General features: G+C 49.9%; 1 protein-coding gene across 1 annotated transcript in view; it reads left to right on the top strand.

The window, feature by feature from the left end:
• Positions 1-25,103, top strand: part of GGA3 (golgi associated, gamma adaptin ear containing, ARF binding protein 3) — a 36,080-nt gene extending 10,977 nt beyond the window's left edge. The window contains exons 11-17 of the mRNA XM_040435673.1: positions 7,709-7,963; positions 8,224-8,291; positions 8,941-9,191; positions 9,302-9,522; positions 9,997-10,166; positions 10,395-10,505; positions 22,797-25,103. Coding sequence (XP_040291607.1) covers positions 7,709-7,963; positions 8,224-8,291; positions 8,941-9,191; positions 9,302-9,522; positions 9,997-10,166; positions 10,395-10,505; positions 22,797-22,907 — 1,187 coding nt within the window. The 3' untranslated portion in view covers positions 22,908-25,103. The remainder of the gene's footprint in view (positions 1-7,708; positions 7,964-8,223; positions 8,292-8,940; positions 9,192-9,301; positions 9,523-9,996; positions 10,167-10,394; positions 10,506-22,796) is intronic.
• Positions 25,104-25,651: the final 548 nt, after the last annotated feature.

Genomic DNA, 25,651 nt, shown 5'->3' with positions numbered 1-25,651 from the left:
GTCCTTCGTCCGGTCTAGTCCTTCCTTCCGAAGGTTGTGTCGGCATTCCATCTAAATGTAGGGTTCATTCTCCCTTCCTTTTGTCCGGCCACGTCTCCTCCTTGGGAACAGTCGTTCCACACTCTGGTTTTGGTTCGGGCCGTTCGCATCTATCGGTTTTAGACGTCCTCTTTGCGACGAACTAAGTCATTATTCGACATTCCAGTGGGACCGAGACGAGGGCTGGCTGTGTCCAAAGTTTCCATTTCTCATGCATGGCATTGGGGGACACAGCACCATGGTATATGCCCAGCTGCCACTAGGAGGCTGACACTAGAAACAAAAAAAGGGTTGGCTCCGCCCAGGTGGGCTATACCCCTCTGCAAGAGCCGAGATACACCAGTCTAGTTCTAGTGTCCGTAGGAGGCAGACATGACCTGTTTTGCAGGTCATCCTGCTAATTTTATTTTTTATTTTTTCTCTTTTTTTCTACAGGGTTCTTCCTGATGCAGGGGTGGCTCCATCGTGATCCACTTTAGTTGCCCCCCTGCGGGCGCGTACTCAGGTACCCGGCAACCACCCAGTCCCCACTTATCTGCTTCCGCAGTGGAATTCCGGCGGACCCACGGCTCCCGTGTTGAGTCCGCCGAGGGGGTGGTCATTGCTGCGCCTGAAAACGTCGGAAGGTGAGTATGGCAGTATCCTGTACTCACCCCTCCCCCCCATGTTCAGGTGATCCCCCCTGTGTCCCCTCTTGTTCTGGTCCCCCTTTTTAGTTAGCAGGGGGCACTGCACGCTTGCTGGGCATCCTTTTTTCGTGGAAATTTTTTTTTCTTTTGGGGCTCCCTTTTTTTTTAGGGCCTGGCCCTTTAAGACGGCCGATTCTTTCTGTCGGCTCCTTCCCGTACTTACGGGTTTCCTCCTACTCCTACCTAGCCTTCACTGCGTCCCCGCTTCTGCTGCTGCCTCCGGGCGTTACCGCGACCGCAGGCGTACGTCTCCGGCGGCGTTTTTTCTACTCGAGGCCCCGGCTTTTTTCCCCAGCCTAGGCCGCAGGTCACGTAGGGCGGAGCTCCGTCTCCGCCTTCTGCCTTCCCGGGCTTTTCGCTTCTCCCTCCCCTCTGTGGGTGGCGCCCTGGGAGGCGCGTTTTTCCTTCCAATCCAGCGCCAGCGCGGGCTGCTGGGGGGTGTGTCTTCCTCTACTACCGGCTCCTGTCCTGCCTGCAGCTGTCGCTTCTACGGCTTCTCCTGCGTCTCGGCTCTCAGGACGTGTTTCTGTGGGACACAGCACCTTGGGTCTGGTAGGCGGCCTCTGGCTGACTCCTTTTTTGCTTTGCAGGCTCCTCCATCGCCCTCATGTCTTCTTCTGGTCGGGCCCCCTCTCCCCCTGCCGCCATTTCCACTCATTACGCCTGTTCAGTGTGTAATAGGAAGTTTCTATGCGGTCAGTCTTCCTCTCTCTGCGTGCAGTGCCTTCCCTCCAGGCCCACCCAGTCCGCCCCTGCGGCCCCCTCTTTGTCGGTCCTTCCAGAATGGGCTGCCACCCTATCCCAGGCCATAGGTAACCTTGCCAGCCTCTCCCAATCCCTAGCACAGTCCTTGGACCGTCTGCCCGCTCAGATTGCGGCCGCCTCGGGCAGGGATCCCCCCGCCGGGGATGTCCGTTCCCGCTCTGGTACGAGGTCCAGCAAGCGACCTCGCGCTGCCTCGGCCGGGTCCCATTCTTCCTCAGCTACCCCGGATCACTCCCCGGTTAGGTCTGAGTCGGGCGAAATTTCTTCTTCAGCCGCTTCCGCCGTTCCTGGGGACTCCTCCGCTTCTGATTCAGAATCAGAGCGGTGTTCGGCGATGTCTGCGGCCGTTCAGGACCTCATCAAGGCCGTCCATGATGCGCTCCATGTGCAGGACGTTCCTTCTTCCTCCTCCCTGGAGTCGGTGTCCTTCCGCCGGTCTAGGCGCTCCACTGTGGTCTTCCCGAATCACGAGGATCTGGACGCGCTTCTGGCTAAGGAGTGGCGTCATCCTGATCGGCGCCTTCATCTTACTAAGGCTTCTGACGTCCCCTATCCTTTTTCTGAGGAATCTGTAAATACCTGGACGGTTCCTCCTCAGGTAGATCCTCAGGTTGCTCGCCTGGCTAAGGCTACTACCCTTCCCCTGGCTGACGCGGCTTCCTTGTCGGACCCCGCTGACAAACGGGTCGACTCCTTAGCCAAGTCCGTTTTCGTTGCAGCGGGTGCCGCTATCCGCCCTGCGTTTGCCGCCTCCTCGGTGGCTAAGGCCTGCGCTATCTGGGCAAAACAACTTGTCCGCGCTCTTCCCCCAGACTCGGACCAGGGGGAACTGGCGGTGCTTGCCTCTCAAATTTACCAGGCGTCCAAATTTCTTTGCGATGCCTCTATGGAATCGGCCCGCCGATCGGGCCGTGCGGCCGCTAACTCTGTGGCCATCCGCCGCACCATCTGGCTTCGTTCTTGGGCGGCAGATTCCGCCTCCAAGAAGGCTCTGATTTCCCTTCCCTTTCTCGGTGGGAAGCTCTTTGGAAAGCGTCTGGAAGAACTCATCTCGGAGGCCACTGGTGGTAAGAGCTCTCTTCTTCCCCAGAATCAGCCTCGCCGCCGTCGCTTCCCTGGGTCGTCCTCTTGGGCGCAGTCCTTTCGGGCCCCCCCTGCCCGATCTGACAAGAAGGCCTCTGGGCCTTCCTTTAAGGCCAAGCCCAAGCCTGCTCGCCCCCAGTCCACTAAGCCCCCTTCTGCATGACTCGGTCAAGGTGGGAGGGCGTCTGCTCGCCTTTCAGAACGTCTGGCAAGCAAGTGTGGAAGACGCTTGGGTTCTGGAGGTAGTTTCCTCCGGATACAGGATCGAATTCTCCGATCTTCCGCCAGGTCGGTTCTTCCTGACGTCGCCTCCCAGGTCCCCCTCCGGGGCAGAATTTTTTTTTCAGGCCATTCGTTCCCTTCGCTCTCTAGGGGTCATCGTTCCGGTTCCAGAGTCGGAACGCTTCCGGGGGTTCTATTCGAATCTGTTTACGGTCCCCAAGAAGGACGGTTCACTCCGTCCTATCCTGGACCTAAAGGCGTTAAACCGCTTTGTCCGGGTCCGTCATTTTCGTATGGAATCCCTCCGGTTGGTGATCGCCTCCTTGGAGTCGGACGAGTTCCTGTCGTCCATCGACATTCAGGACGCCTATCTCCACGTCCCCATTGCCCCCTCCCACCAAAGGTTCCTTCGCTTCGCGGTAGGTTCTCTTCATTTCCAATTCGTGGCCCTGCCCTTCGGCCTGGCCTCTGCTCCGAGGGTTTTCACCAAGGTGTTAGCGCCTCTCATGGCCCTTCTTCGTGCCAGGGGGGTCGCCTTGATACCTTACCTGGACGACCTTCTGATTCGGGCCCCGTCATTGGAGGACAACCTGTCCAGCCTGCACATCACCCTCTCAGCTCTTGCTCAGTTCGGGTGGCTTGTCAACCACTCCAAGTCCTCCCTTGTCCCATGCCAGAGGATGCCTTTCCTGGGCATGATTTTCGACACTCGCCTCGGGCGGGTGTTTCTCCCCCCAGAGAAGATCGCCTCCCTTCAGGCGGGGGTGACACTTCTCCGCGGCCCGTCTTCTCTGACTATCAGGACGTGTATGCGCGTCCTGGGGAGGATGGTGGCTTCCTTCGAGGCCATTCCCTATTCCCAATTCCACTCCTGGGACCTTCAGTTGTTCCTCCTATCCAGGTGGGACAAGTCCCAAGCTGGCCTCGATCGCCTGGTTCGTCTCCCTCTTCAGCTTCGCCAGGACCTTGCCTGGTGGCTGCTTCCTCGGACGGTGTCCCTGGGCCGTTCCTTCCTTCCCCCCAGTTGGCAGGTGGTCACGACGGACGCAAGCCTCTCGGGTTGGGGAGCGGTCCTCGACTCTCTCTCAGTCCAGGGTCTTTGGTCTGCTCAGGAGTCCTCCCTGCAGATAAATGTGCTCGAGCTCAGGGCGATTTTCCTGGCACTGTCTCACTGGACCCCACGTCTTCGCGGTCTCCCTGTCCGGGTTCAAACGGACAATTCCACCGCCGTGGCTTATCTGAACCACCAGGGGGGCACCAGGAGCGTGATGGCCTTGCAGGAAGCCTCCCACATCCTGCGCTGGGCGGAGAGCCACGTTCCCGTCCTCTCCGCAGTGCACATTCCCGGGGTCGACAATTGGGCGGCAGACTTCCTCAGTCGTCAGCTAGTCAACCCGGGCGAATAGTCTCTACACCCAGAGGTGTTCCTCCAACTGTGTCACCGATGGGGAACTCCGGACGTGGATCTTTTCGCGTCACGTCTCAACCACAAGGTCCCGCGCTATGTCGCGCGGTCCAGGGACCCCCAGGCTTTCGCGGTAGACGCCCTAGTTCTGCCTTGGTCTCAGTTCAGCCTCCCGTACCTGTTTCCCCCCATTCCTCTCCTGCCCCGAGTGCTCAAGCGTCTCAAGGCAGCCCGGGTTCCGGCAATCCTGGTGGCTCCGGATTGGCCCCGCAGGGCGTGGTACGCAGATCTGGTGTTTCTGCTCGCCGACGTTCCGTGGCGGCTTCCCCTGCGCCACGATCTCCTTTCACAGGGCCCTCTGTCCCACCCGAATTTACCTCAGCTTCGTTTCGGCTCTCTCAGTCCTTTTCCAGCGTCCCGTGGCTTCACGGGCTCAGGTTAGGACTTTTCTCCAGGGTGTCGCTCGCCGAGCCCCTCCCTTTCGTTTTCCTGTGGAGCTGTGGGTCCTGAATCTCGTCCTTGACGCCCTTCAGTCTTCTCCCTTCGAGCCTCTGGCAGAGGTTTCTCTGTCGTTTCTCTCGTTCAAGGTGGCCTTCTTAGTGGCGGTCACCTCCATCCGCCGGGTTTCCGAACTGGCGGCGCTTTCTTGCCGTTCACCTTTCCTGGTTTTTCATCAGGACAAGGTGGTGTTGCGGCCCGTTCCCTCTTTCCTTCCAAAGGTGGTTTCCTCTTTTCATATCAATGAAGAGATCGTCCTTCCCTCTTTCTGCCCTAATCCTTCTCACCCTAGGGAGAGATCCCTCCATCCCCTTGACGTTGTTCGGGCTCTCCGCCTGTACCTTCGTCTCACGGAACCTTTCCGTCGTTCGGATTCCCTTTTCGTGGTCCCGGCGGGTCCTCGTAAGGGTTTGCCTGCCTCCAAGGCCACCATCTCTCGCTGGGTTCGGTCGGCTGTCAAGGAGGCCTATATCGCAAAGGGCCGTGCTCCTCCTTCCAGGTTGACCGCTCATTCTACTAGGGCAGTTGGGGCTTCCTGGGCGGTGCGTCATCAGGCTTCTGCTTCCCAGGTCTGCCGGGCCGCCACCTGGTCGTCAGTTCACACTTTTTGTAAGTTTTACCATATTCATTCCCTGGCTTCCGCTGACGCTAGCCTGGGGCGCAAGGTTCTGCAAGCAGCTGTGCTTTAGACTGGCGACATGGCATTCTTCTTCCCTCCCTCAGGGACTGCTTTGGGACGTCCCATGGTGCTGTGTCCCCCAATGCCATGCACGAGAAAATTGGATTTTTTGTACTCACCGTAAAATCCTTTTCTCGTAGTAGGCATTGGGGGACACAGGTCCCGCCCATTGTTTTGTTTTCTTCTCGTTTGTGGTCCCGGCGATTTGTGGTCGTTGGGTCTCCCCAGTTGAAGACTTGTTGGCGTTCAGTTTCTGTTTGTTCAGGTGTGGCGTTCCTACTGCTTTTATACCGACTGGTGTATCTCGGCTCTTGCAGAGGGGTATAGCCCACCTGGGCGGAGCCAACCCTTTTTTTGTTTCTAGTGTCAGCCTCCTAGTGGCAGCTGGGCATATACCATGGTGCTGTGTCCCCCAATGCCTACTACGAGAAAAGGATTTTACGGTGAGTACAAAAAATCAAATTTTTTTTATGGATTTGTTTGGCCATGGTGGTAGCGTACCGCATCAGTGGCCGAGCTCCACCCTTCCGGGTTACTGCTCATTTTACTCGTCAGGGTACACTTTTCCAGGTTTTACAGAGTGCACACCTTTGCATCTTCTGACGCTTCTCTGGGGCGTAGAGTTTTGCAGACGGCGGTCCTCGGATTGGCCGGATGGCTTCTTCGTTTATGACCCATCCTGGGGACTGCTCTGGAACGTCCCAAGGTCAAGACTGTGTCCCCCAATCATGCGGATGAGAAAACTAGATTTTTGTACTTACCGTAGAATCTGTTTCTCTTCCGTTCATTGGGGGACACAGCTCCCACCCTGTACTATTCTCCTAGATGGGTTCTTCTGGTTCTTCAGGATGACCCATCTCTGGTTTTCTTCCTTTTTATTATTTGCTGTTGGCTTCTCCTGGCTGCTCCTACTTCTTTTGTACAAACTGATTAGCTCAGTGTCTGCAGGAGGGATATAGCTGAGAGGAGGAGCTAGCACTTTTTTTTTTATTAGTGTCGCCTCCTATTGGCAATAGCTGTACCCAAGGTCAAGATTATGTCTCCCAATGAATGGAAGAGAAACGGATTTTACGGTAAGTACAAAAATCTATTTTTTCCGCACGCAATCCTGATCATGTGCATTTACCCTAAAGGGTAAAAATGAAGTGGTGGGAGCACTGCTCAGAGTGGTTTACCCCTTCAAGCTTGTGGAGTCAGGATCGGAAAAAAGGTTATTGCCGCATGGCATGATCACGTGGCATCTCATGGAAGTCACTTCATTGCATGAGAAAGATAAGCAGAAAGCACGGTGGGAACAGCAGAGGTTACAAAGGTAAGTATTGCACGTTCTGTTCATTTTCAAATTTTTGCAAAATATTATTAATAAAATTCCTCAAAAGTGGTTGTCTGAACTTTTTACAACAACCGTCCTTACTTCTGCCCTGTGGAAGAAAGATCGCTTGGTTAAGACTTACCCGTCCATCGCGCCACCGTCTCTGGTGTACTCACACAGGCTGCGGGCTCTTCCACTCGGGTCCCAGCTGGATATGTGCCCTTCTCTTCCTGTGCTGCTCCATAAGAACAGGAAGAGAAAGGAACACACGTGGTCGAGACCCAAGAGGAAGTGCCCGCAGCTGGTGTGAGAGAACGCAGAGAATACAGCAGCATTGGCGGCGCCATGGAGGGGTAAGTATTAACAAAACTATCTTCCATCGAGCAGAAGAAAAGGACTGGGTTTTGTAAAACGCCTGGAAAACCCCTTTAATGAAAGGTGTAATCTAAGTGAATTACAAACCCTATGTAGAAGACTGAGAGAACAGAAGGGAGTCCAACAGACGGCCTGGATGAACCCCCATTAGGTAGATGGAAGGTGGAACCAGCAAAAGCAGCTTCACATATTCATACTTATTTTATCCTTCATTCTCCTGACATCTGCCTCGGGTGGAGAGTCAAGACACCCCATACACATTATATTGGTTAGGCCTATGTTCATCTTATGCATATGACCTTTATATTGATGGCCCATCCTCAAGATAGGGCATCAATATCTCATTGGCGGGGGTCCATCAGCCTACACCCACGCCGATCCGCTGTTCCTAAGTAGCTCTGGCGTTTTTGTCTGTTGTGTAATGGACGGAGCCGGTTACTGCACTTAAGTGTATAGGAGTGGTAACTCTACACAATGGACGAGCCGTGTAGTTCCGGGCCCCAGAGCCACACTGATGAGATATTGATGTCTTATCCTGAGGATAGGCCATCAGTATAACATTTTTGGATAACCCCTTTACAAACTTTACTGGATATTTCTTGTCTTCTTGACTATTTTTTATTTATTTTTTCTCCAACCAGAATTGACGGAGTCAAGCACCAGTCTACCCACTCTAATCGATCTGGCAGGATTTGAGTCCACAAGTCCACCTGAAGACCCAAAGCCACTTCCAAATGCGGCAGAACAGCCATCTGCATTGATCCCCATCCTCCCTCCTCCTCCACTTGTACCCACACAGTCCAGACCTCCTCACCCTTCTCTGGATCACCTTCTTACTACCATGAACAGTGCGTCCAACTCCCTATGCTTACTCGATGAAGAGCTTCTACATCTAGGTAATACATTACTGCTGGAAAGACCACTCTTGTGGATTACAAGTTGTCTTGTCCCCAGATTCTGATGCGAGTGATGTTACTGTTATTATTATGGGATATAAATTAATCAACTATTATAGAAGGGAATATTTTATCCAGATATTTTCAGTTTTTTCTCTTGTGTGTGATGTACCAGCTAATAAAATCTACTTTATAATCCATGGTGAGGATTAAATGAAAAAGCATTGGGTCTTCCTAACGTTCTTAATCTCTTTTGTAAGGTATTGATGATCCACCATCAAGTGCAGCAATAGAATCATCTTCCAGCTCCAAGTTGGACATATTCCAGGTATTTCCATTATTCTTGTAAAATCTAAAGATTTTAAAGTTTTGAAAGATTATCGTGAAGGAAGCAGATGCTCTCAATAAGGGCTAATGCGCACAAACATTTTTGGTCCGCATTCCATCCGCATTTTTTGCAGGTCGGATGCGGACCCATTCACTTCAGTGGGGGTGCAAATGATGCGAACAGAACAGTGGTCGATATAGAGATCGCTTATCCCCGTAGAGAATCTTTCCTGCTCAGCAGATTGTTGGTTGCGCAGTAAAATCTGCTGCTCTGGAATTATGATTTTTTTTGTGCCGGCAGAACGATCGATCTCCTGATGAAGAAACATTTGCTTGTTTATCTGGTGATTGCCGACATCTGTCACACAAGCAAATTATTAGGAACGAGTGTTCATACTGATAATCTGCCAGATCCTCTGTACAAGGACCCCAAAGTCACAAATGTGGACACATTTTAGCATCCGTATTACAGGATGACCCAGGGATCTATGAGGCTGTCAGTTCAGATCACTTGAACTGCAGTCAGGCTGGGATTTGTGGCCATAATACAGACACTAAAATGCACTGACCACGACTGTCTGAATGAAGCCTGACTATATTTAGGGATGGCTTAACCTGAGCTCCGGCTGCTTTTCTTTCTTTTTTTTCAGGTGGACTGCAAAGAAATAGATTTTTTCACAAGGCCGTCACTTGATCCACTTACCTCAACCTCTACCCCATTATTGGCACAACCAGTAATACCCATGGGATCGGTTAATTCCTACTCCTCACCTACTACCTATACTACTGTATTTAGTACTACTACTACTATAGAAGTGCCCTCAACTGCCCCACTTATAGGTGGCATCAAACTACATGAGCTTGAAGTGCTTGGGCAGCAACTTTTGGAGGAAGCAAAGGGGTAAGGTTTGCAAAAATACATATCCATATAAAGGGTTATAGTATTTGCTGATTAGCAAATGAGCAAATGCCAAGATATCTAATCTTATTTTATTCTTATCTCCATTTTAGAGCATCAAGTAAGGCTTCAGCTTCTGCTACCGTTCCCAGCACAATACCGACAGTGCAGCCTCCAAATGCTGTTGGAGCTATGGTTTCTGCACCGTCACTTGGCTCCTTGCCTGTTGCTCCTAGTAGTCCACTTTTCCTATCGCATCAGCAGGAAAGTCCTCAGAAAGGCTCCTATATATCCCTCTCCAATGTGACTGTACCTTTGGAATCCATTAGACCCAGTAAGTTGTCTATTAACCAGTAAAGGCGTACTCCCGTCACATGCCAGTAAATGCAGTGTTACACATATCGTTAGATGTGCCATGACATGATGGTTGGTGCTGATCCAACCTCTCAGACCACCACAGGGACACGTTGAAGCCGGTGGCTGGGAATGGCGCTGTGCTAGGAAAAGCTAAATTAGCGCTGAGGTCCCATCATCCTGGGGATCTCTCAGAGTCTTGGGAGTTGAACCCTAGCAAATTAATAATTGTTGGCATTTGCTCTCCCTTTTAAAGGGCTTGTCCCACCATAAGAACAGGAATGAGGTGCCGGAGTCCCCAGAGTGAATCATGTGACTTGCCGCACATGTGAATGGAGCTGTGACGTACATGCGTGACTGTCCCTCTTCACTCTGGGCACTCACTGGTGACTACGTCTGCTGGTAAAGTATAAAGCTACGTGACAGACAGATGAGCTCTACCATTGTGTTTCAGGTTCCCTCCTCCCTCTCACTGCTTATGACAAGAATGGCTTTCGTATACTGCTGCACTTTGCTAAGGATTGCCCTCCAGATCGTCCCGATGTCCTGGTGGTCATCATCTCGATGATTAATACCGCCCCACTGCCAATCCGAAATATTCTCTTTCAGGCAGCGGTTCCGAAGGTGAGCAAGTGCAGTTACATTGTGCACATAGAAAAAAATAGAACAAGGTCAGAGAGCGACTAACACTGCCATTACCGTCATTCATGTACTTGTGTAATGCATCTATATTATTATAAAGTATTAAGATTGCAACACTGTTAAATGAAAGGTCAAAAACCAGATTTCAGCGAATGAATTATAGGGAAAGGAGGGGTGTAATTAAAGAACTTCTTAAACTTTTGAACTTAGACAATGAAGGTGAAGTTGCAGCCGGCATCCGGGACAGACTTGGCAGCGTTCAATCCTATCCTGCCCCCAGCATCTATTACACAAGTCATGCTACTGGCAAACCCTCTGAAGGTAAGTGCATTATAAATAGAGCGTTTTTTTTTTTTTTTTCTTTTTTTTTTTTTTTTAAGGCTACTCTCACACTAGTGTTTTTTGCGGATCCTTCATGGATCTGCAAAAACGCTTCTGTTACAACCGCATGCATCCATCATGAACGGATCCGGTTTTATTATCTTTAAAATAGCCATGACGGTTCCGTTTTGCCCCCATTCATTGTCAATGGGGACAAAACTGATCAGGATGCATTCCATTCTGTTTTGCAGCGTTTTCTGACCAGACACAAAGCTGCTGCAAGCTGCGGTTGTGTGTCTGGTCTGCGAAATGGAACAAACCGTATCCGGCAACAAAATCAATGTAAGTTAATGATGACAGATCGTTTTTTTTTTTTCAGATTGACTTACAGTGATTTTAGTGCCGGATCCTGTTTGTTCCTTTTCGATGTAACACAACCGCATCCTAACGGAATGGATGCATCCGGAACTGTTTTGGTCCAGTTTTGAGATACTCTGCCGGATCTCCAAATCGGAAACTGGCCTTACCCGCGAGATTCTGTGCTTTTGTTTCAGTTTCCCGACAGGGCTTTGTTTACCCGGCTGCAGTGCTGATTTCACATTGAAAACATCAACCAATCACTGGCCTCTTCGGTTGCGATTGGCTGCAGCAGTCACATGTATTTGATGTAATATCACCGCTGCAGCTAAGTAAAAAGCGCTGCACCAGGAGAACCAGAGCAGCAGTGCTTGATCTGTGAGGTAAGTAACAATATATTCTTTATTACAGGTAGATTGCATGTGTTGTCCGGTTTCCTCCTGAAACCAGATTTTCTCATCCGTCTCATTGGGGGACATAGGCCTTGACCATGGGTATAGCTGTTGCCGCTAGGAGGCGACCCTAAGCACACAAAGTGTAAGCTCCTCCCTCTTCAGCTATATCCCATCCTGCAGGGACCAAGCTAATCAGTTTTAGCTTAGTGTCTGTAGGAGGCAGACCTTCCTGCGTTGCAGGTCTGCTGATTTACTAAATTTGTCTCTCTTTTTTTCTAGCGTCAAGCTTCAGGCAGTCCGGGTAAAAATTGCCTGCACTCCCACCCAGGAGACGGGATACCAGGGGGTCACCCAAACCCCCTGCTCGTTCCGGCTCTCTAGAATAAAAGGAAGACCTGAGGTCCCTGTAAAAACCTCTGTCTCCCGCCAGCAATCGCATCACCACGGCCGCCCCAGCAAAAGTCCCCCCTGTTTCCGGTGTAGCGTCCCTCACCAAGGGGCCGCACACCGAAGGTAGTGATCCGGCTGGAGCCAGGGGGGGCAGAAGACTTAGGACAGGTGAGTAGGAGACTGCCCACAATGCCCCCCCTCCACTACCCTCTCCTCCCCCCATGTGATGGTCCCCATGTGGTTGCCCTGTACTATGGGCGCTAATGGGAGCCCGGTAAATGTTTAAATGGTACCTGGTGCAGGGCTCAGGGGGCTGCTCCTGCAGTGTGGTCGCAGGAGTGGTGCTTCCTTGGTCCGGCGTAGTCGTCCTCATCGCCGCTTCCACAGGGCCACTAGGGCCTCAATTTACCAATTACCAGGGCCATTATTAATTGAGGCCCCGGCTTCTGTGCGGCCTACTGCTGCAGGGGAGGCCTGAGAGTGAGGGGGCGTGGCCTGACAGGGGCTGAGATCCTGCATCATTTTTTGGGGTGGGGCTTGTTTGCCCCGCCCACACACCAGCGGCAGAGGGAGAGTGGGCTCTGCCCACTTCCAGGATTTAAAGCACCTGGCGGGACGCTGATGGTGTTGGCTGCTTGGACACAGGCTGGGTAAGTGTTGTTTGTCCCTTCTGGCAGGGCCTAACCTTCCCATTTGCCTCATTGGGGTGACAGGGGTGTCATTATGTCTGAACCCAGGTCCCAAAGTAGGCGGTCCCTTTGGTGTGTCATTTTGCCTGCGCATCATGTCGCGCAAAATTTCCATTCCCTCAGTCAGACTCCCTCTGCTTTGTGTGCTGCGCCGCCATCAAGTGGCTCGGCTCCAGACCCATTGCTTCCCGCTGCCCAACCTACGGAAGAACCAGAATGGGCGCGTTCCCTGTTTAGGGTGGTATAGGAGGTCTCCAATACCAACAAAGCTATTGTGGATATATTGGGTGTTTGTCGGCAGAAGACGGGAGACCGGGGGTCACCCAAACCCCCTGCTCGTTCCCGCTCTCCGGAATAAAAGGAGAACCAGAGGTTCCCGTAAAAACCTCTGTCTCCCACCAGCAATTGCATCACCACGGCCCCCCCAGCGAAAGTCCCTTCTGTTCCGGTGTAGTGTCCCTCACCAAGGGGCCGCACACCGAAGGTGATGATCCGGCTGGAGCTAGGGGGGCAGAAGACTTCGAGGCAGTCCTCTGACCGGTCCGACTCTGGAGATCATGGGGCATGCCCATCGCAGCCGTCCCACAAAACGGGCCAGAACATCCCCCCCCAAAGGGTGTCTGTGTCTCCCGTTTCCTCGGACTCTCCTCCTCCTACTAGAGAGTCTCACTTCAACGTGTCTTCAGCTGAAGATGCATATTCTCAGGAGAGAGGGTCAGATGAGGATGTTGTCTCAACGGAGGGTCAGTCGCCCAAACTATTCTCCATGGTGGACAATTTAATTACGGCAGTTATTGAGACGTTGCAGGTTGAGGATCCAGCTCCGTCACCTGCCAGCGCGGGTGTTTCTTTTAAGAAGTCCCGCCATTCGCAGAAGTGTTTCCCCAGCCACCAGGAGTTTGATTCCTCTCTCTCCAAGGAGGGGAATTTACCTCATAAACATTGCATGTTGCCAATACGCTAGTGGACCCGCCAGTTTCCCGCTTGGCTAAACATACTACCTTGCCAATGGCAATGAGGCTTCTTTTTCTGATATCAAAGATAAGAAGCTGGAAGCGTTTGCAAAATCTGCCTTTGAAGCAGTGGGCACAGCGCTGCAGCCGGTGTTTGCCTCTACATGGGTGAGCAAGGCTATGGGAGAGTGGGCAAGTAATTTACGTCAGGGTTTCGACTCGGGAGTCCCCTCGGGGGAACTTGCAGATGTGGCCCTGCAGCTCTCGCATGCCAGTGCATATATTTGTGAAGCATATTTGGACGCAGACAGGTTTATGGCTCGCTCATCAGCCCTATTGGTGGCTATTCGCCATACCCTATGGCTCTCCTGCTGGGCGGCAGATAATGCTTCAAAAGCGGACCCTGACGGCCCTCCCCTTTACCGGCGGCAGACGTTTCGGACGCTACAGGTGGTAAGAGCACCCATTTACCACAGAACAGGAGGCGGTCTAAGTAAAAAAAGCGGAATCTGGCCCCAAGGGAGCGTCCGATAAGTCGGCCGCAGGCCAGAAGCGCAAGCCTTCCTTTAAGCCGCGGCCTTCCTCGCATTCCCGTCAACAGGGCTCCAAGTCCTTTAACCCTAAGAGCTCCGCTGCATGACGGGCAGCTCCCGGCGCCCTCCGTTTGGGTGGGCGGCCGGCTTCATGTGTTTCGGCATTTTTGGCTGGCTCATGTCTCAGATGCATGGGTGAGGGAGGTCATTGCACTAGGGCTACAACTGGATTTCAAATCCTCTCCTCCGTCCCGTTTTTTTCGGTCGTCTCCTCCGGCATCTCCCGCAGCCGCAAATTCTTTTTTTATGGCAATTCGCACGCTGCTGCAGCAAGGTGTGATTGTTCCGGTTCCTGCACAAGACCGTTTTCAGGGGTTTTACTCCAATCTCTTTGTGGTTCCCAAAAAAGAGGGGACAGTCCGTCCCGTTCTAGACCTCAAGGTGCTCAACCGTTTCCTCAGTCACTGAGGTCATTGCGTCCATGGAACTGGGGGAGTACCTGTCCTCGATAGACATCAAGGACGCTTATCTTCACGTGCCCATATGCGTCAGTCATCAGAGGTTTCTCCGGTTCGCAGTGGGTCCATTTTACTACCAATTTGTAGCCCTCCCGTTCGGCCTGGCCACGGCTTCCAGGGTCTTTAAGAAGGTTCTGGCGGCAGTCATGGCCCTGCTCCATGCCAGGTGGATCGTGGCGATGCCTTACTTAGACGACATCCTGGTGAAGGGTCCGTCGTTCCAAGGGACGTCAGACAGCCTGAGCATAGTCCTGGAAACCCTGGAGCGCTTCGGATGGATCGTGAACAGACAGAAGTCTTGTCTTTATCCATCGCAGCGATTGACTTATCTGGGCATGGTACTGGACACTTGTCAGGCCAAGGTGTTCTTGCCTCCGGAAAAACTATCCGCTCTCCATCTTCAGATTCGCTCATTGTTGCGGCCAGCTCCGGTTCCCATTCGTTGCCACATGTGGGCTCTGGGGCACATGGTTTCTGCCTTCGAAGCAGTTCCCTATGCTCAGTTCCATACCAGAGCGCTTCAGCGAGCCATTCTGTCCAGCTGGGGTCGCTCCACAGACTCTCCTTGGATCGACCAATGTGTCTCCTTGCCCCAGTGCGCCCGGCCCTCAGATGGTGGATGGCCTCTACGATGTTGACATCGGAGCGTTCGTTTCTTCCTCTGCGTTGGAGGTGTGAACAACTGACACAAGCCTCAGCGGTTGGAGGGGGGAGTGTTGCAAAAACTCTCGGTCCAGGGGGTATGGTCATGTGAGGAGCGCTCCCTTCCAATCAATGTTCTGGAGTTGAGGGCAATTCGGCTCTCTCTGCAACACTGGGCCGACCATCTCAGGGGTTGTCCGGTGCGGGTGCAGTTCGACAACTCCACGGTGGTGGCATACATCAATCACCAGGGCGGCACCCGGATCCTGACAGTTATGGAGGAGACGGCGCTGATTCTCAGCTGGGCGCAGAAACATGTTTCGGCACTGTTGACGATTCACATTCCAGGCATAGACAACTGGATCGCTGACTTTCTCAGCCGGGAGCGTCTTGATCCCTGCGAGTGGGCTCTTCACCCGCAGGTCTTTTAGGATATCTGCGAGAGGTGCAGTCAGCCGGATGTGGCTCTCATGGCCTCACGCTTCAACAACAAATTCGAGGACTTCGTCGCACGGTCCAGGGACCCCAGGGCCCTGGCATGCGATGCACTGGTGATCCTGTGGAGTCGTTTCACGTTTCCTTACGTGTCCCCGCCTCTTCCGCGGCTTCTCAGGAAGATCAGGTCCGAGGGACTGCCCGTCATTCTCGTGGCCACGCAGGGTGTGGCACGCATCCCTAGTTGCACTTCTCGCCGATGAACCTTGGCGTCTTCCTCTTCGGGAGGACTTGCTGTCGCAGGGGCCAATCTTACACCCGAATTTAGGGTCGCTACATTTTTTTTTTTCTGTATTCTCTTTTTATTGTAATAAAGGAAATGCAGCATAATTTTACGATACATGAGATGTACAGTGTGCATACATTCAGACATATGAATATTGAGTATGATGCATTTCAGGAAGAGTGTTTAACACGTCTTGAGTGCTGTATTCCAAAAACAAAGGGAAACAAACATCGGTTGTGAACCAATATAAATGATAAGAAATAAAAGGAAAACAAAATTGGAGTCTATATTTAAATCTCTAGATTTTGAAGTTTTGCTATTGACAGGCGCAGGGCCGGCCTTAGGTGTTCAGGCGCCCTGTGCGAGCTAACCTTGTGGCGCCCCCCCCCCAAAAAAAAAAAAAACACTGCTTGCTGCTGGCATCATGGCATAGGCTGGCTGACTATCCAACCAAGTAGTTACCAGCCCACACACCCCAAAGGCCGGTGTAATGTTATACTTCCCTACTTCGTGAGATTTCCCTACCTTCGTCACTTCCGGTCGCACCGGACATGACGTGAGGAGGTGTGCAGCGCCGCGCAGGCGCACAACATCAGGTTAGGGAAGTTTCACAGCAGAGTGCGCATGCGCCAGGAGCCTCGCCGGCGGTTAGGATAGGAAAAAACTATGGGCCAGTGCGCAGGCGCAGTGATCAGATGGATGTTCTCAGCTGGACACCGGCCAACACTGCGCCAGGAGCCTCGCCAGTGGTTAGGGAAGGGAAAAATTACGTACGGGCCAGTGCTTTTTCCCTACCCTAACCGCTGGTGAGGCTCCCAGCGCATGCGCAGTGTCGGCCGGTGTCCAGCTGAGAACATCCATCCGATCACCGCACCTGTGCACTGGCCCATAATTTTTCCCTACCCTAACCGCCGGCGAGGCTCCCAGCGCATGCGCACTCTGCTGTGAAATTTCCCTAACCCGTCATTGTGCGCAGTGCGCCCCCCCAATATAATAAACATTGGCGCAGTGCGCCCCCCCAATATAATAAACATTGGTGGCGCAGTGCGCCCCCCCCCCAACACCCCTGTATAATAAACAGTGGTGGCTCAGTGCGCCCCCCCAACACCCCAGTATAATAAACATTGGTGGCGCAGTGCGCCCCCCCAACACCCCAGTATAATAAACATTGGTGGTGCAGTGCACCCCCCCCTCAATATAATAAACATTGGTGGTGCAGTGCGCCCCCCCCAACACCCCTGTATAATAAACAGTGGTGGCTCAGTGCGCCCCCCCCAACACCCCAGTATAATAAACATTGGTGGCGCAGGGCGCCCCCCCTCAATAAAATAAACATTGGTGGCGCAGTGTGCCCCCCCAATATAATAAACATTGGTGGCGCAGTGCGCCCCCCCTCAACACCCCTGTATAATAAACAGTGGTGGCTCAGTGCGCCCCCCCAACACCCCAGTATAATAAACATTGGTGGCGCAGGGCGCCCCCCCTCAATAAAATAAACATTGGTGGCGCAGTGCGACCTCCCAACACCCCAGTATAATAAACATTGGTGGCGCAGTGCGCCCCCCCAACACCCCAGTATAATAAACATTGGTGGCGCAGTGCGCCCCCCCTCAATATAATAAACATTGGTGGTGCAGTGCGCCCCCCCAACACCCCAGTATAATAAACATTGGTGGCGCAGTGCGCCCCCCCTCAATATAATAAACATTGGTGGTGCAGTGCGCCCCCCCAACACCCCAGTATAATAAACATTGGTGGCGCAGTGCGCCCCCCCTCAATATAATAAACATTGGTGGTGCAGTGCGCCCCCCCTCAATATAATAAACATTGGTGGCGCAGTGGGCAGTGCCAATGAGGGTTAAAAAAATAATTAACTCACCTCCTCCAATTGATCGTCTTCTGTTCTTTCTTCATTACCTGTCAAAGGACCTGTGGTGACATCACTGTGCTCATCACATGATACATTACCATGGTAATGGATCATGTGATGAGCTCAGTGACGTCACCACAGGTCCTGAAGAAAGTACAGGAGACTGCCAGCTACGCGATCAACTGGAGGAGGTGAGTTAATTTTTTTTATTATTTTTTAACCCTCATTGGCACTTCCCACTGAGCCACCAATGTTTCTTATACTAGGGGGGGGGGGGAGGCGCACTGTGCCACCAACGTTTCTTATACTGGGGAGGGGGGGCGCACTGTGCCACCAACGTTTCTTATACTAGGGGGGGCGCACTGTGCCACCAACTTTCTTATACTAGGGGGGGGCGCACTGTGCCACCAACGTTTCTTATACAAATACAGGAGGCGGGTGCCGGAATCAAATAGCCGGCACCCGACCTCTGTGAAAGGGAGCTGCGATCAGCGGCAGTTAACCCCTCAGGTACCGCACCTGAAGGGTTAACTCAACTGCCGCTGATCGCAGCTCCCTGTTATAGAGGTCGGGTGCCGGCTATTTGATTCCGGCACCCGCCTCCTGTATTTGTATTTCAGGTCAGTTATCTTCATTGGTGGCGCAGTGGCCACAGCCCCTCCCCTCCTCCTCCCGTCTCTCTTCTTATTGGCAGCGGCGAGGGCAGCAGGCAGGTCAGACAGGGGAGGGGGAGATGGAGGGGGCGCCCCGAGGGAGAACACAAGTGCCGCCTCGCCTGCCGCATATTACATTGCGAGCTGTCGGCCGCCCAGAGCCCCTGTTGCTATGGCGCCCTGTGCGGCCGCACAGCCCGCACACCCCAAAGGCCGGCCCTGGACAGGCGGATAAACAATTAGTGTCCTACATATGATTTGTGTGGCCTAAATCTAATCCCTGGATCCCATCTCCTATGGAACACCTCTATACCCCGCGCCTATCACTTGAACCGCTATGTGTCTACTTCTTGTTCTCCTGAACGTTTTTGGGATTCTCTCCATGGAAGCCAAACTTTAAGGTATCCCAATCTATTCTTATTTTCCCATGCTGCCAATTCCTCCATTCTGTTTAACTGTTGCATCCTGTCTACCCACATTTCCAAAGTAGAAGGTGAGGTATCTCTCCATTTAGTAGGGATGAGGATTTTAGCTGCTGCTGTCATATGAGTAGGTAGGTCCGGCTTGAAAGGCGTAAAGGTCTGAAGCGGCAGCCATAGAAGTATTAGTACTGGGGTAAGGGTGATAGACAGCGAACAGATGGCATTTATGGATTTTTCAACATCTTTCAAAAATTTTGAAATCGGAGGGCACGTCCACCAAATATGGAGCATAGAGCCTTTCTCTTTTAGACACCTCCAGCACCTATCAGTGGGTGAGACACCAATTGAGTGAAAATAAAAGGGGGGTTTTATACCATCTATACACCTAGAAAAGCCATTAGCGTTAGATAAAATATAGTTTGATTCCGCCTCAGTAAAACTCTTTCCCAGTTCTTTCTCCCATTGTAACAGATAATGTGGTTTAGAGACACTTTGCGCGTTAAACATGTTCGTGTAAACCACAGAGAGTGCCTTTTTTGGAGGAGCAGGTAACAACGTTAAGTTTTCTACCCAAGACGCGTCTGGCAACGGCATAGATATTGTTTTCCATAATCTATTACATGTGTGTGTAAAGTCCAAACATTGAATGGGGGTCGGACATCCTAACTGTAGTTTATTAAAAATGTCCTGTAGGGACGTGGTGCGGCCCGGCTTGATAAATTCTCCCATCCTTCCTTTACTAAATTCGTGCCACAAGGGTCGCTACATTTAACGGCATGGTGGTTGAAGACGCCGTACTGAAGGCTCTGGGTTTTTCAGATGCAGTGGCCCAGACTATGATTCGTGCCAGGAAGTCGTCGTCGTCCAGAATCAACCACCGGACTTGGAAGTCCTACTGCAAGCGGAGACAGCTGTTTCCCGTTCTTTTTTCTTTGCCGCGACTTTTGGCTTTCCTGCAGTCGGGCATGGACTTGGGGCTGGCTCTCAGCTCCCTCAAAGGGCAAGTGTCTGCTCTCTCCATTCTTTTTCAGCAAAATTTAGCTTTGCTTTCGGAGGTTCGGATTTTTCCGCAGGGGGTTGCGCATGCTGCGCCCCCCTTCCGTCCTCCATTGGATCCTTGGGATCTAGTGCTCAACGTTCTGCAATCTACTCCGTTTCAGCCTTTGCAGCAGGTGTCGCTGTGCTTCCTTTCTTATAAGGTAGCTTTTTTGGTTGCAATTACTTCTATCCGCAGAGTGTTGGAACTCGTGGCTCTGTCATGTCGTTCGCCTTTCCTGATCCTCCATCAGGATAAGGTGATCCTTTGCCCTGTGCAGTCCTTCTTGCCGAAGGTGGTGTTGACATTCGATCTAAATGAGGAGGTTATTCTTCCTTAATTTTGTCCGGACCTGTCTCATCCTCGAGAACAGTCGCTCCATACTCTGGATCTGGTGCATGCAGCTATATAGTGTAGTGGTTAAAGTTCTGGGCTATTATGCAGAACCTGTGAGTTCAAATCCTGTCACAAACTTTACTTTCAGGCGGACGGATTCCCTGTTCGTAATTCCAGAGGGGCCGAGACAAGGGCTGGCAGCGTCAAAGACCTCCATTTCCCGATGGATTTGTTTGGCTATTGTGGAAGCGTACCGTGTTAAGGATCGGGTGACTGCTCATTCGGCTCGGGCAGTGGGGGCCTTTTGGGAAGTGCATCACGGGGCTTCGGCCCTTCAGGTGTGCAGGGCGGCGATCTGGTCGCCTTTGCATATTTTTTCTAAGTTTTACAGGGTGCACACCTTTGCATCTTCTGACGCTTCTTTGGGGTGTAGAGTTTTGCAGACATAGGTTCTCTGATTGGCAGGGGGGTTAAAGTTAAGCCCACCAGGGACTGCTCTGGAATGTCACATGGTCAATGCCTGTGTGCCCCCAATGAGACGGATGAGAAAACTAGATTTTTGTACTTACCGTAAAATCTTTCTCTATTCTGTTCATTGGGGGACACGGCTCACACCCAGTTTTTTGTTTATGGGCCTTTTCGAGCCTGTGTGATTTTGGGTTTGCACATAATGTGATTTGCTTATGTATGGCTTCTCCTACTGCTTTTGCAGTAAACTGATTAGCTTGGTCCCTGCACGAAGGGATATAGCTGAAGAGGGAGGAGCTTATACTTTGTGTGCTTAGGGTCCGCCTTCTAGCAGGGTCCGCCTTCTAGCGGAAACAGCTATACCCATGGTCAATGCCTGTGTCCCCCAATGAACGGAAGAGAAACAGATTTTACGGTAAGTACAAAATTCTAGTTTTTCATTCTTTTCTTGAAGGGGTTCTCATTATGTATTTATCATGTAGACAAACTTTCTACAAGACAATTACTAATGTATTGTGAGTGTCCATATTGCCTCCTTTGCTGGCTGGATTCATTTTTCCATCACATTATACACGGCTCGTTTCCCGGGGTTATGGTCACTGGGAGCTGCTGCACGTGTGCCTATGTACACTTTCACTTTCCTGGCCAAAAGAGAGGCTGGCACTTTTTCCTGTAGTGTGCAAGCATGACCACCGCTGCTGGTTCACAGGGTGGTCGTAACCCCTCGAAATGAACAGTGTATAATGTGATGGGAAAAAAATATAAAAAATTAAGACAAAACCAGGAGTGGATCCTAAGCACAGAAAAATATAATGCAGAATACTTGTGTCAATGAGGCTTTACAGTTATCAAAAGGAGGTACATAAGTGTCAATTATATCATTAGTAATAAGTCAGAACAACTGGACTCCTTGTATTTTCACTTGAAGACATTTTGCTAATCATCTGACTGGCTTTCACAATTAGAGCGACTTGTACAAGAAATCTCCAGTATTAAATACTGGTAACTCATGCTTTAGTCAGCATAATCTGTTTATCATAATCAACATGAGGTAAGATGTTGATTGCATGACTGAAGCTATAAGGTGTGATTAAACTGCCTTGAGAGAGGTGTTAAAGCAGCCTTGTAAGTGGCAGACAATAGATGTCGCACTCCTCCACCTGTGTCCAATAGAGTCCATTGTTTTGTACTTATATACGGAACAAGGTCCCTTAGGATTTGTGGATTTAACTCCTTAAGGGGTTTTCCAGGATTCCCTCGATTTTTTGTTAGCCCTACCATGTTTGACCTAATACAGGAATCAAACTCACTTGGTCTCTGTCTATCCAGTCCTGTGTGCATTTGGAGATCTGGTCCCAGGCTTTTTGCAGCCAGGCTTCAGATGGGGTTACTTGCGCCGCTGCAGGCAATGACTGGCCTCAGCATTATCATATGCCCAAGTGGCATAAATAACATAATATTGTAATATTTTTATTTCAAACAATGCAAAGTGAACCTGCGATTGTTTGTAGGCAGGGTGTATGTAATAGGAGTCTAAACATGGCTTTTTAATTGATAGCCTATCCTTAAGAGTAGTGTGACTGGTTGAGTTCCAGCCAATCATCAAAATGAAAGAACCATGGCACTTTCATTGTTTATCCAAATGCAGCATAGGCATAAGTGTCCCATGCCTGGTACTGCATCTCATTTATGTGCCACTCGTACATGTCAGTGAAGAAGCTGCAACATTGTGAAGACATGTCCAGAATTCTGATGACTGTGAAGGACACTGGTCAGATATAAACCTTTCATCTTGTGTGTGGAGGACACTGTGGTCAGATAGAAACCTTTCATTGTGTGTGTGGAGGACACTGTGGTCAGATAGAAACCTTCCATCGTGTATGTGGAGGACACTGTGGTCAGATAGAAACCTTTTATCTTCTATGTGAAGGACACTGTGGTCAGATAGAAACCTTTCATCTTCTATGTGAAGGACACTGGTCAGATATAAACCTTTCATCTTGTGTGTGGAGGACACTGTGGTCAGATAGAAACCTTTCATTGTGTATGTGGAGGACACTGTGGTCAGATAGAAACCTTCCATCGTGTATGTGGAGGACACTGTGGTCAGATAGAAACCTTTTATCTTCTATGTGAAGGACACTGTGGTCAGATAGAAACCTTTCATCTTCTATGTGAAGGACACTGGTCAGATATAAACCTTTCATCTTGTATGTGGAGGACACTGTGGTCAGATATAAACCTTTCATTTTGTATGTGAAGGACACTGGTCAGATATAAACCTTTCATCTTGTATGTCTTCCTGCAGGATAAAGTGCGGCTTAGGTATAAACTGTCCTTTGCACTCGGAGAGGAATCCAGCACTGAGGTGGGGGAAGTGGACCAGTTCCCGGACACTGATCAATGGGGAAAACTATGACCCGAGATTTCTATTTTCTAATTCAGACTGTGATACTGAATGTGCGGTGACCTTGCTTCTGAGTTCAGGTGGTTTACAGAACCCATAGGCACTGGCAGTGGAATAACTAGACTCGGAGGCAGCAAGTAACAGGGACCCTCTCAGCACTTTACTCTCATCACCCATTAGGGCTCTTCTTGCTGCTCTCGTCATTACACTGACACCCAGTATAAACCTTATCTAGAGACTTGGGACCAGACTTTCAGATGGACCTGTTATTTCTGTATACAGTATTATGCTTATTTATTATAGAAACAAGTCTGCATCATTAAATGTCAAAATCAAATTTAGATCCACCTCTCCTACTTTAATAGTCAGCTCATAGTACATCTTCAAAAACATACGACATGAACAGCCATAGAAACGAGCTAAAGATTGGCTTTAGCTTAAAGTGTTCCTTTAAGTCCTGAAACGGTTTCTTTAAAGGTTAGGGACACCTTCGGGGCAACTTTTTTTTACGATTGCATTTTACTCATTTTGGGCTAAAAATAATTTTTTTCATTTGGTCTTTATTGAAAAATTTTCAGAAGTTTATGTAGTACATGTAGTTAAAATAAATCAGTCTGTTTCTAGACTGTCCCTCCTAAGTTCCGTCAGCTCATGTGAAGCCTTATCTCTGATCTCCTGAACTCATAAACCCTCATTATAGCTAAGCTCTTATTAAACTTATAAGAATGACTTGAATGTATATATCACCTATCAAAGAAACAAGGCACGCTGCTACAACTCAAGATATATTTATTGAATTCTCAATTAAAATACATAAAATCAAGGGGAAGTACATGCACTGAAATGACAAACATCAAGGTGGTACAGGTATCAAATAAAATGACTGCGCAAGAATTACCATTATAGTACATTATAGTGAGTCATGGGGCTAGAAAGTCATAGTAAAAATACTAAGTGCATGCAGTAATTGTGCAAAAATGCATACCATCTAACCGCTATTGCATATAGAAAAAAAATGTGCTACAGCAAGTGGCACATACATAAAGAATCAATAACCATGGTGAAAAACCAAAGGATTGCATAGAACACTGGTCGAAGAAGTATCATGAATTGTATAACTGAGTAACAATAGCAATAGACATATACCTACCACACTTGGAATAATTTCAGTGTATTTTCTCTCCCTTGATTTTATGCAATTTATGTATTTTAATTGAGACTTCAATAAATATAATTATATTTTAAGTTGTGCTACTGTGCCTTGTCTTTTTCATAGGTGATACCTAAGATAAAGAGGCCAGCGTTAAAACTAAAAACTCCGCTGGAAGGAGATCTGACAGATTTATTAAGAGACGCATGCCTGTTAATAAATTTGTTGCATTTTTCTGCTGTATCTGCACCAGAAACTGGAATCTACTGTAGGCAGGAGCTGGCGTAGATCCCTTGTGTAATGTGCAGCAGATTTCTGGAGCACATGTTAAATGAGACAGGGTATGGAGGTCCCGCTCACTTTTTGGAAAAGTGGCGAGGGTGTTGGAAAAAGCTAAAAAGTCACAAACTGCCACTTGTGACAAAATTTGCAACTTTTCTACGCCAGAAAACTGGTGTAGACCAATAGTAAACCCCCAATGTCTTAAGATAATGTTCACCACTCCACCTGTCTCATATCTGGGGAGACTGCTTCTGTTCTATGTTAAAGACCGATAAAGCACTGACCAAAATTCAGTGGTAGTCAACACTCCATATAAGAAATGTATCAGGGTGAGGTCACAAATGCAGATTTAAACTCCTTTGTAAGTAGTGTATTTTCTTCCTTGGGACCTAGAAGTTTATTTTATGAAGGCAATTTAGAGACCAGGAGACATCTGTCACATTTGTTTCAACACCCATTTCTCAAGAGAGAAACCAGTCCCCCTGTGCTGTGCCATAAAGGAATAAAACATTGAGGTCGTCTTTTAGGAAAAGGAAATGCAATCTTGTATTTTGCAAACTCATTTTTATCCGGACAATTCTACTGTAGAGGATCAAGCAGATGGACGTCTCCAAGTCTTCTCAAGGCTCCCGACTGTGAATTCTGGAAGTCCAACCGTTGTAAGACTGAAAAGTACTGTAATGTTTGTTGTGTGAACATGTCACCAAGTACAAATCTAAAGTGTGACTGTTGGTTTAACTTTAGCATGTTTAATAAAGCCTTCGTCTTGTTTGTTCTCCAGTTGTCATTTCTATTGGTTGTATTGTTATAAAGGGACTGGTCACTGTAGAGGTGTACAAAGTTTTCACTCACTGGGGCAAAACTAATCCAACTAAGGCTTTATTCACACAGTCAGTGTTCGGTCAGTGAGTTCCATCAGGGATTTTAGCCAAAACCAAGGGGAGGGAACAAAAACAGAATGAATCCAAGGCTGGTCATAAGGCCCTGCTCAGAAATGCAGGGAAAGGACACCCCAAGAACCCTTAAAAGAGACAGAAAAAACCATTCCCAGAAAGGGCAGCCTGAGAGCGGCTGAATACACAGAGGCTCTGGCTGGGCAGAAGAAAGAACAGCCCAGAGAATATAAGTCACGACTTAGGAGACTTCAGAAGAAGTGGAGAGCACACAGAATATCCACAAGATGGACAAGAATGAAGGCAAGTCAATCACCAGAACAAACGGAGCGACTGCGGAAGATACAGGAGAGAGAAACATAGCCGCAGCCCAGAAGACTTCTAAGGAAGGTGATACCAAAGGATCAGAACCCCAGAAAAAAAAAACTAGA

The sequence above is a fragment of the Bufo bufo genome, chromosome 6, assembly GCF_905171765.1.
Source record: "Bufo bufo chromosome 6, aBufBuf1.1, whole genome shotgun sequence".
In the NCBI taxonomy this organism is placed as follows: domain Eukaryota; kingdom Metazoa; phylum Chordata; class Amphibia; order Anura; family Bufonidae; genus Bufo; species Bufo bufo.
The sequence above is the reverse complement of the archived record's forward strand: the minus strand, read 5'-3'. Positions and strand labels throughout refer to the sequence as shown.